Genomic DNA, 10,096 nt, shown 5'->3' on the forward strand with positions numbered 1-10,096 from the left:
TGAGGAGGTCAGCCGTCTTCGAGGTGACCATCCTCAGAGATTCAGGCCCCTTCCAGGTGCAGGTTTCTGGGGGACCCAGTGTCTTTCCGCGATCCCCAGTGCCCTCCTTCCTCCCTCCCCACCCTGCTCTCAGCACTGCTCCCTGCAGAGTGTCGGGGAGCAGGGCCCAGGTGAAGACAACCATGGGGAAGGGGGTGGAAGGGGAGAGTGCTGCAAGCCTGGAGGCCTGGGGAGGTGGTACCTTCCCCAGCACCCTGTCTCTGAGGGCTGCTCTCTCCTCCTTTCTAGATGAGCTGCCTTATCTCAGGTGTCCTCTGAACACAGTGCTCCAGCTCATCCCTGTGGCTTGTGGTGAGTGCCCCACCCCTGTCCATGACAAGGCAGGTGCCTACTGCGTGCACAGCAGGGTCCTGGGAGGTCCCAGGGCAAGGGAACCAGAAACATTCCAGTGTCATTCATCATGCCAGGGCTGGGTTCCCAAATCCCGGGCCGTGGACCGGGAAACCTGCACCTGGAAGGGGCCTGAATCTCTGTCGGAATCACAGAGTGTCCACAAGGCCAGGCATCAAGCCCACAGCCAGGGAGGCAGAAATCAAAGCAGCAACAAATAAGGCAGAAACCCGCGTGAAGCCTGTCTTTAGGGGAGGGGGGTCCATACAGAGCCTGCTTCCTGGGGGTGCGGCCTGGGCCGTCCCCTCAGCAGGTCTGCACTAGAGGTGCAGTGCTCTGCTGCTGCTCTCTTGCGATCGTTAATACATTTTGAGCCAGGTGACCAGAGTTTCTGTCTTCCACTGGCTCTGGCAAATGATGTAGCTGGGTCTGGGTCAGGATCCGGGTCTGGCTGAGGGAGCAGGACCACTTCTTGGGGCAAAGAGGCAAGCGGGGGGTGGGGGAGCTGGGCGGGCTGGGGTCCTTACACTACTCTCTCCTTCCTCTTAACCTGGAGCCCTGTCCTCCAAGCTGTGGACGTCACTGGGGGACCCAGAAAAGCCCGAGATGGCCCCTTCCTGCTACGGAGTCCTTCCCAGGGTTCCAAAGTGTCTCTGCCCTCACTGTCGTGCACCTGGGGAATGAGAGTTCTAGCCTCCGCCCCCGCAGGGATCACGCAGCCCTTGAAGACACAGAGACCTAGGCTGGCCTTGGCCTCGCCGGGAGAGCCCTGCTTCCATGGAGAAGAGCCCCGGAGCCTCCCAAAGGGCCTCGGGTCATGGTCACAGGCAATGGGCTGTCCAGGTCTGCCTACAGCTTTCTTTCACTGAATCGTCTCTTGCGGCAGTAATGGCTCCTCCTTCTACCTGCTGGAGGGGTGAGAGCGTCACTGTGAGGCCTACCTCATTGTCCTTAAGACTCGGTCTGAGGGAGGAGGTCCTGAAATGGTGTGGATGATGAGGGAAGGATTCCAGGACAGCGCCTCCAGAGATGGGGCGGAGGTGGGTCCTAGGGGATGTCTGTGGATCCCGTCCCTTGGTGGGAGGGACGGTGGCACCGGCTCATGGCCCTCCACCCCACCCCTTCTCCTGAGGACCCCCACTGGCATTTAACCGGGGCCACACAGTGTAAGAAATCATGAAACTGTATGGACCGGAGCCCCTGGAAACCCTTGGCCTCCACACTCAGCTGGCATCTCCGCGCGTCCCAGTGCCTGACCCAGCCACACCCGCCTGCCTTTTAGGGAGAGGCGGCCCCCGCCTGTCCCGGAGGGCCTGACCACCGGCCACTCAGAGCCACACCTGCCCCGGAAAAGGAGAAGACGTCCGACTGATTTTGCAACTTTAATGCAATACTGATACCCAAAACACGACAGCACGACAAAAAGCACACAGGAAAGCAGGAAGGGCAGAGAGCGCGTCATCTGGCATGCCATCTTCCATGGACGGGGAGTGGCTGCCTAGAGTGCTCTGTCGGGGAGGGGGCAGAGGAGGCACTCTGGCTCAGCAGGGGGCTGCTGCAGCTCCTCAGCGCTGCCTGGAACCGGGAGACACAAAGGCCAGAACACAAGGGTCAATACAGGCGAACCGTCAGGGATAGGAAGAACAAACTGAGTGTCCCGTCAGGCTCTCTTCGTTCCCCCATGACACCCCAGGCCTTCCCCTGACTCCTCCCAGTCCCTCCACACCCCATCCTTCAGAGTCTCATCTAATGACCTCCAATCTTACTGAATCCAGGAGAAGAAGCTGGCACTGGTTCTGGCGGCGTTTCTGGTCCGGATGGTGGAGCTGGTGCTGGGGCCATCGAGCATGCTGGTGCTGGCCGCACCATTGGTGCCACTGCTGACGCCAGCCCTCCAGGTGCCTCTCCTGTTGGCACGGTTGCTATTCAGAATGTACTGATGGTATCTGGCCCAGAAAGCGAAGGGGATCCTGGACCAGGCGTCGCCAAAATCTCCGTCCTCATCCCAGGTCAGGAGCTCGACCTGTATGTCGTCCCAGCTCCACCGTCCAATCAGAGCTTCCTCCCCGATGTTCATCTGGGCCCTCATCTGGGCCCTGGCATGTTCCTCAGCCATATCCACATCCATCGTCTTGAAAGCATCATCCACAGCCTCCAAGAAATGAGCCCTCCATTCCCGGGGGTCTCGGTTCTGATACTGTGGTGGAAGAACAGCAGCCGTCGGAACAGCTACCCCACCTCGCTCAGCACCTGCTTCCTGCCATACGCCCTCCTGAGCGCTTTGCAAAATCGTGATAGAAACCCACACGACTGGAATCGGGCTCCCATTATTCTGTGCCAGACCTGGGATTTCGCCCCACCCACTCACTACGTCTGTGAACTTGTGTCAGTGACTTAGGAACCTTTCTGGGCCTCAGCGAACCAACGAGGTATGGGAAACTCCAGCCAGAACAGAGGCTCTGCCTTACCTGGGCGATGAATCTCAGCACCCTCATCTTGCTGGTCTCGTGGCGGGCGCGCAGGCCCCAGAGGAACTCATACTCGGGTGGGCTGCTATTGGGGATCTTCTTGTATTCCAGGTACCTGCGTGAGAGAGGAAAATAAACTTCTGCTTCCAGCCAGGCAGACCTGTTGCTGCACCAGTGGCTCCCAGGTGGCCCCTTCCCAGCCCCGAGGCTGCAGCTTGGCTGCCGCAGGAGGCCTGCCCTGGCCCCGCAGCCCTTGCCTCGCTCCCACGCTCACTCCCAGGGGTTTCTGCCTCCAAAACTGAGGTGCTCACACCCTTAGGCCACTGGTCCTGCCCAGCAGCCACGTGGAGGTGCAGGGGGCACGTGTAGGGTATTTGTTCATAGGAAGGCCACGAGTTTTGTGCCCCTTGTCACAATAACCCAGGTTCCTGTTGGGTGTGTTGTAAACAGAGGAGCCATTTCTTCAGGCCCCCTGCTCTGAGCACACCCCACCATGGGGCTCGTCGAGCATGGCCTGGCTGAACCCTGGGACAGTCCACCCTAGAAAATGACTGTACAGGAAGAAACAGTCAACCAAGAGCAGTGGACTCCATGCATACTCTCGACCATCTGTGTGTGTGTGTGTGTGTGTGTGTGTGTGTGTGTGTGTGTGTGGTGCGGGGGGCGGGGGTGGTGGTGGTGAACATGCATAGGGGCCTGTGTGAGGGCACACGAGATCTCCAAGCACCGAGGGTGGGGTGGGCCTGGGCTAGAAGGTCAGCGGGGCTGGACTCCAGGCCCAAATGGGCCTTATCCCAGCCGGAGCCATGTCAGGCTTCCACTCTCTGAGCCCCAGGCTCCTGAGATGTAAAGCCGGGGACACTGCCTAGAGGGCAGGTGCTGAACGAGATGGGGGCTGTACCACCCCACCCGGTGCTCGCAGTCAGCATGTGCTCCCTTTCCCCAAGCCTCCCTGGAATTGCCCTCCCCCCAACGCTCACATTCCCCCCCACCCCACACTCACACCAGACACCCATCCCTCTGGTGTTAAGACATGGGCTGGGGAATGGCTTCCTCAGGCAGAGCAGCACACGAGGAAGGCCTGAGTGGGAGGCAAAGTGAACTCAGTCGATACTCACTTCTGCTTCACAAAGTCCTCTGTAATGAGTTTCCTCAGATCGCCCAGGAATGGGTGCCTCACCCTGAGTGCAAGGAAAGGAACGCATGACTAGAGACAGTGGCAGTGCCCGGGGTGGGCGGGAGCACTCCCAGCAGGACTGAGAGCTTCCCAGCCTGTGGGGTGTCCCCATGGATGCCTGGGCCGGCAGCAGAGGCCAGACGGCCACTTGTCAGCGACGCCCCAGGGACGCCCCAGGGGGCTTTGACGGAGCCCCCAGGTCCGATGGTTTCTCTTAGTTCTCATCTGGGAACAGAGAAGGCACACGGAGCAGAGGGGGTGCTCAGTGTTCAGGACCGTTTCCCCACGCACCCTGGTGGGACCCTTTGCGCTCTACCTAGTCCAGGACGCCACGCCCCGCAGAGGCCACTAGGCCACTGCAATCCCGGGGCCTCTTGTGCCCAAGGACAGACACACTGAGGAGTGGGAGCCGAGAGACCCCAATCATACCCGGGGCGCAGTCCCATCTTGCGTAGTGCCTCCCAGAGGACAGCTGCGAGGGGAGATGAGGTACAAGAGTTTAGCACACGAAGGTGAGACGGCGGGCAACCCCCCAGCTGCAGGTCCAGCCACTCACCCTCACTGGCACGGTTGCCGTTCATGAAGATGACGCCCAGAATCACCAAGAGGAGACTCAGCCTGGGAGTGTCCTTGGTCCTGAAGGTGTAGAAAGAGGGATCCTGTCCAGCAGCCATTTGCCCGGAGGGACCACAGCCAGCTCACTCAACTAGCCTCTCCCAGATTGCTGGGCTACAGGGCAGCTCCTCCTACTCTGTATGGCTTGCGCTACCTGGTCCAGACAATTCATTCCTCGGCCTGAGACTGAGTCCCTTCATCCATCAAATGGGGATGCTAACACCTCCTCCCAGGGCTCTGCCGAGGATGGGGTTAGGCAGGGAGCAAACGGTTGGCAACCCTGTGTCCAGAGGCACATCCAGACCTTCCCTGCCCTTTGCGCATTGCGTCGGGAGCACAACTCCACTGGAGAGCACCCCCACACCCCCGTCCCCCTCCCGAGGCCCACTCTGCCAAGCCCTGGCCAGGACCTTAGCAGGGAGAGGCAACCAAGGAGCTTGCTTTCCTAGAAAGATGGGGGTGGGGAAGGGTGGGCAGGGGCGAAACCCGGAGAGCAGCAAATCCTCGGCCCAGGCTACTGCCCCTGCCAGCCCTTAACTGCTCAGCACCGCTAACTCTGGGTGGGAGCCGTGCTAGGCCCCCCAACCCCACTTTCCCGTTTCTCTGAGAGGAGCGGGGAGGCACCACCAAGGAAGGCCACCACCCTCCTGTGCTCTCTCACTTTCCCAGGAGGCGGGCTGACGAATCCCGTGTGCAGACAAGAATGTAGAGGTGTTCTTCCTTGTCGATTTCCTTCAGGTGGATCCCAAACTTCTACATGGGGGAGAAAACAGAATGTGAGATCAAACATCCATGTTGGGTGTCCTGCAGGCAGTCACTCAATTCCCCGTTAGAGCTTTTCCTTGGCGGGGAGCCCCAAGCCCTGGGGGAGGAGGAAGAAGAGAGGCCGCAGAGGAAGTACCCTGTGGGAGCACTGACACTGGCTGAGACAATGGGATCCACCTCAGGAGACCACAGACACTCAGTGAGCACGAAGGGCAAGAAGGAGGGAAGGAGGCAGGCAGAGGAAGCTCCCAGGTGGAGAGGCCAGGGAGGGCTTCCTTTCAGAGCACATAGTCCTGCCCTTGGGCCTCGAGGGGATGCAGGGGGCAAGGGTTCCCTGCAGCCCCTGCTCCACAGAGCTGCCCCCGGCCCCGCACCCACCTTTTCCAGAGTGTACGTTGCTCGTTCAATGATCTCAGGGAAATGTTCATCGTATTCTCGGATGACATCCTTCAGCATGTCTGCAGGAGGGGAGGGGTGGGCAAAGCACCGAGACTGAGCAGGGGCCACAGAGCTGCAGCTTTTCTGTCAGCCCTGCTGAGGGGAGCACACTCAGGACCCCACACCGTGCAAATGGAGCCATCAGCCAGGCCTGATGTGTGTGTGTGGGCCTCTGCTGGGAGGCCCACAGGGCAGGGTTGTGGGAGGGGGGAAGGGCAGAGCTCAGGGAGGGGGCACAGGTTGCCCACCTGAGCGCTTGATGGGGATCTTCTTGTAGTCTTTAATCATCAGATATTTCACCAACTTATTTGCCTGGAGAAGGAGGGAGCACACGGGTAGACCAAGGCGTGGGCGATCTCAAAGAACAGGCCCGCAAGGGAGGAGAGGAGCGAGATGGGGGAAGGGCAGGCTTCTTACCCTCTCTTGCAGAAGGGTCACATTGCGGGGTGGCAAGCACAGTACGTGCCTTGAGGGTACCTGGGACCTCAGGGCCATGGGGGGCCGAGGGGCCATCTGAGGCCGCACAGTCGTCAGTGCGGGCTGCGATGCCCTCCAGGTCGGTGGGACCGCAGGAGGCTCTCTCTCCTCCTCGCTGCTCTCATATTCGTCATCCAGGTGCTTGGACTGTACCATTAGACAGAGGAGAGACTCAGGGCTACCAGGCTACCCGTGCAAAAGCACCTGGCACACATCTTAACCAGAGCAGGTACTTGGAGATAAGGGTAGTAGGAACAGCGGATGACACGTGCCGAGTGCTTACTAAGTGCCAGGCACTGAGCCAACCGCTTCTCCCTCCAGGCCCGAGGGTAGGGACTACGTGGAGTAAAAACATGCTAGTCAACCTGTCTTGGAGAAACATGCACAAGCTGAGAGCAGAGGGGAGGGAAGGAGAGGGAAGGAGAGGGGAGGGGAAGGGAGGGGATGCGGGGAGGGAGAGGAGGAGGCGGAGAGGAGAGGGCCCAGAAAGCAGGGGAGCAAGGGGGGTTGGAGAGAGCAGGGAGGTCTCACCTTCTTTGTCCTCTTGCCTCCCATCCTGGCCCAGGGCTCCGCACTCTGCTGAGAGGTGGCAGCTGCACCCTCAGGCTCAGGGATGCTCGTGGCCATCTTGGCCTTGGCAGCAGCTGCTGCCACAACATTCTGAGGCTCCACCCACCGAGTCTTGGCGAGAGCCTTCCCAGACTTGGTCGTCTTTGGCCGGGTGGCTGCCCCCTCCCCGGCAGAGGCTGCCTGGGGCCCCCCGGAGGCAGCACTGGGGCCCTCTGTGGCAGCCTCTTGGGCCGGGGCGGGTCTCTTGGGGCGTGGGAAGGCCATGCCACTGACACCTGCCGGCTGGGTGAAATCAAAGACATCGTTCTGACCCAGGAAGGCTGTTTTGGGCCGGGTGGCATCCATCTCACTGGCACGCGGGGCCTGGGAGAAAGCACAGGCCGTACTAGGGCCCTCGGCAGCAGCCTCCTGGGCCCGGGAGGATGTCTGGGGCTGCGTGGACCTTGCTGGAGCCCCGGAGGTGGCCATCTCGCTCTTGACTAGCATCTGGGAGCTGTGCGGAGAAGCAAGGCTTGTCTCAAGGGTGGCTGCCTGAGCCTCGGCAGCGGATGTCATGGGCTGGGTATCGCCTCCTGAGCCCTGGTCTGTGGCCACTGAGTGGTTAGCGACCACCTGATGGTAGGTGGCACGGGCAGCAGCAGCAGCGGCCCGAGCAGCTTGGTTAGAGGAGGCGGCCCGGGCTACGTTGGCAGCACGGGCAGCCGGCTCGTTGGCAAGTGTTTCTGGATCCATCCGAAATGCCTCCAGCAGAGTCCTGGCCAGCATAGGGTTTTCAAGTTCCCAGGGCTCATTCTGCAAGACCAGGGAGGGGAGGGCAAGGCAGACAGCTGTACGCACTCGCTCTGTGCTGGCCAGCCCCCGACCAGCCCCCAGACCCTCCCAAATCTCCCTTCTCCCAGCAGGAGAGGGAAGGTTTGGTGAAGCTGGGCAGTCCTTCCCCATTCAACTCCAGCCTTCACCCACCCCCTCCTCCCATCCTCCCTGACGTCGCAGGAGGGAAGGCCCAGGGCTAGCAGGTGGCCGACAAGGGGCCTCACCGCTAAGATGCGAAAGCCTGGACCCAAGCTCCCAAAGGCTCTGAGGATACGGATGTCAAAGCTGGTGAGGGCTCCGTAGCCTCCAAAAGCACCAAATTCTTCATAGTCGTTGCCTTCAACCATGTCTTCCTCCCCGACTTCATCACTACCCTCGTCCATGTCTTCAACGTTGTACCCTTCAGATTCTTTGTGGTAGCTTCCCTCAGCCATGCTGGGGGTCCCAAGGAGAAGAGAGCTCAGCCTGAGAGGGACGGGGAGGCCTCTTCACGGGGAGGGGTGCAGGACCCAGCAGGAGGCCGGATCTCTCAGGAAGTGGGGAGCTGCAATCATCAGGTTACCAGGCAGTGTAAGGTCGGGGTGGGTGGGGGAGTGAAGGCTGCTGGGGTAGATTCCCTCAGAGACAGAGCCCTAAGAGAAGGATAGAGGAGGTTGGAGGAGTCCCTACACTGAAAGGGGAGTTTAGGACAGGCAGGCTCCCCGGCCCAGCGGCCGGATTTGAACAAGGGGTGCACTGGCAGGCCTGGGTCCAAAGAGTCCCATAGGAGATGCATTGAGAGAGGGGGAAATAAAGCGCCTGAATTTAATGCCTGGAGCAGGGGGCCAGGACGGTGGGGAGGAGATGACATGAGAGGGCTGAGACAAACGGGGACCTCTGGAAGCTCTGGGAAAATGAATCCCAGGGACCCTCTAAGTGCCGGTGGGGGGATTCAGCTGATTCAGGTCTAGGTTGGGCTCATACAGGAGCGCTCAAGGTGTATGGGGTGGGGGTCTTCGGGCTAGGTGAGGCTCGAACTGGAGCGCTGGAGGTCTCAGAGGCCAGGACTGCAACTCCAGGAAGGGGGCAAAACGTTCAGTTCCACTGGATTGATCTCAGAGTGTTTGGGGTGGAGGTGGGGCCTCTGCTCTAAGGAAGCTCAGCACGGAGCACAAGGGTCTGTTAAAGGGGTTCGGATGGTGGGCTCCGGTGTAAGGAGGGCTCGGATCGGGGAGCCTGCGTCTGATGGCGGTGGAGGGGGGAGGCTCCTATCTAGACCGCGGGTCTAAGGGGGTTCAGGTTCTGCGTGCTTGGGCTTTGTTCAGATCCGGGGGCGGGGAATTGGGGATGGGGAGGGCACAGCGTACCCTCGTTCCACTCGCTCTCTCCCGGTCCTGTCTGGGGCTGGATCCTTACCTTCCCTGGGGCTCCAATGGCGTCCGTCCTCAGCACCAGGAACCCCGCAGCCGCGCCCTCGCCTACTGCTGCCAGCACAGCAGCTCCGACCACCCCGCCCCTTTTCTCCGCGCAACGCGCCCCCCTCCCCGCCGCGCGGCTGAGCAGCCTGCGCATGCGCGGACCGCTCCAGCCGGCCCGCTTTCCCAACAAAAGCCTTTCCCACCAGGTCCCCTGTGCGCATGCGATTCCGCCAGTGGGTGGGCGGGGTGGGGGGCGTTTTCTCCTTCCCGCCAGATTCCCCTCACCGTTCCCCACCTCCGCCTCCGCGCCCCCGACCGCAGGCGCGGGCACTCACACCCTGTACTGCGGTTCCAACCCATCCATCATATACCCTCAGTCCCCCCACTTTTGCACAATGCTTCTCAGCCCTGCCCTCCCCCTTGCCTCTAAGCTCCTCCAGTGTGGTCTGGAATACACTGAGCCCTGCTTCCCCAGCGTGACCCCTAGGTCACCAATACAGAGGTCTCTAGCCCAGTCTGCAACTGCAACAAGAGAAATGGAAATGGCGAGAGGACACCAGTTCCCTTTGTGTTCCCCTCCACCATCCATCTCTAGGGCCCCCAGACACACTGGGAACATCTGCTTCCCCAGCCACTCTTCATGCAGCTTGTGTGTCACAGCCTGAGCTGTGCTGGGCATTATCTTCCTCTCACAGCAGCCCTGGGAGGTGGATGTCAGCATCCCCATTTTACAGATCAGGAAGCTGAGGCACAGACGGACACATCGCACGACATAGACAAGGCCACAGAGCCAGTAGGTTGAAAATGCAGAATTTGGGCCGGGGTCTCGCTGACTCCAAAAATCCATGTTCCGCTAGCACTGGCCCCGGGGACTGAGGCACCCTCCCTTCTTCAGTTTGAGCAGCAGATCCACCCCACCTCTCCTGCCCTGTCAACATCTGTCCCAACAAGCCAGGTTTCTGTTCTCTGAGACCTAAGCTCACGCT

The 10,096-nt window shown here is 60.6% G+C and overlaps 1 protein-coding gene and 1 non-coding gene across 8 annotated transcripts; both read right to left on the reverse strand.

The window, feature by feature from the left end:
- Positions 1–1,758: 1,758 nt before the first annotated feature.
- LOC116747998 (melanoma-associated antigen D4) lies at positions 1,759–9,236 on the reverse strand. Of its 7 annotated transcripts, none has more exons than XM_032620719.1 (13): positions 9,109–9,236; positions 7,938–8,257; positions 6,862–7,692; positions 6,271–6,477; positions 6,102–6,165; positions 5,794–5,873; positions 5,312–5,403; positions 4,592–4,671; positions 4,465–4,507; positions 3,977–4,039; positions 2,859–2,973; positions 2,157–2,587; positions 1,759–1,965 (listed from the first exon to the last, which is right to left on the reverse strand). In XM_032620719.1, the coding sequence occupies exons 2-13, from the start codon at positions 8,145–8,147 to the stop codon at positions 1,956–1,958; spliced, it is 2,226 nt and encodes a 741-aa protein (XP_032476610.1). In that variant the 5' UTR covers positions 8,148–8,257; positions 9,109–9,236; the 3' UTR covers positions 1,759–1,955. The 7 variants fall into 7 exon arrangements, 6 of the variants coding, with proteins under 6 accessions (XP_032476610.1, XP_032476614.1, XP_032476612.1 ...); XM_032620723.1 differs by having other exon boundaries at positions 2,145–2,587; XM_032620721.1 differs by having other exon boundaries at positions 7,938–8,148; positions 9,109–9,206.
- LOC116748194 lies at positions 3,220–3,348 on the reverse strand. The gene has a single exon (XR_004348205.1). It is a non-coding gene; the product is annotated as a small nucleolar RNA SNORA11 (small nucleolar RNA).
- Positions 9,237–10,096: the final 860 nt, after the last annotated feature.

This window comes from Phocoena sinus, chromosome X (genome assembly GCF_008692025.1).
Source record: "Phocoena sinus isolate mPhoSin1 chromosome X, mPhoSin1.pri, whole genome shotgun sequence".
Taxonomy (NCBI): domain Eukaryota; kingdom Metazoa; phylum Chordata; class Mammalia; order Artiodactyla; family Phocoenidae; genus Phocoena; species Phocoena sinus.

Coding starts and splice junctions, on each gene's coding strand:
- LOC116747998 (XM_032620719.1), bottom strand. CDS start 8,147: ATGGCTGAGGGAAGCTACCACAAAGAATCTGAAGGGTACAACGTTGAA. Junction 5,874..6,101: donor GATCCCCATCAAGCGCTCAG/GTGGGCAACCTG, acceptor CCCCTCCTGCAG/ACATGCTGAAGGATGTCATC. Junction 4,040..4,464: donor AAGATGGGACTGCGCCCCGG/GTATGATTGGGG, acceptor CCTTGCACTCAG/GGTGAGGCACCCATTCCTGG.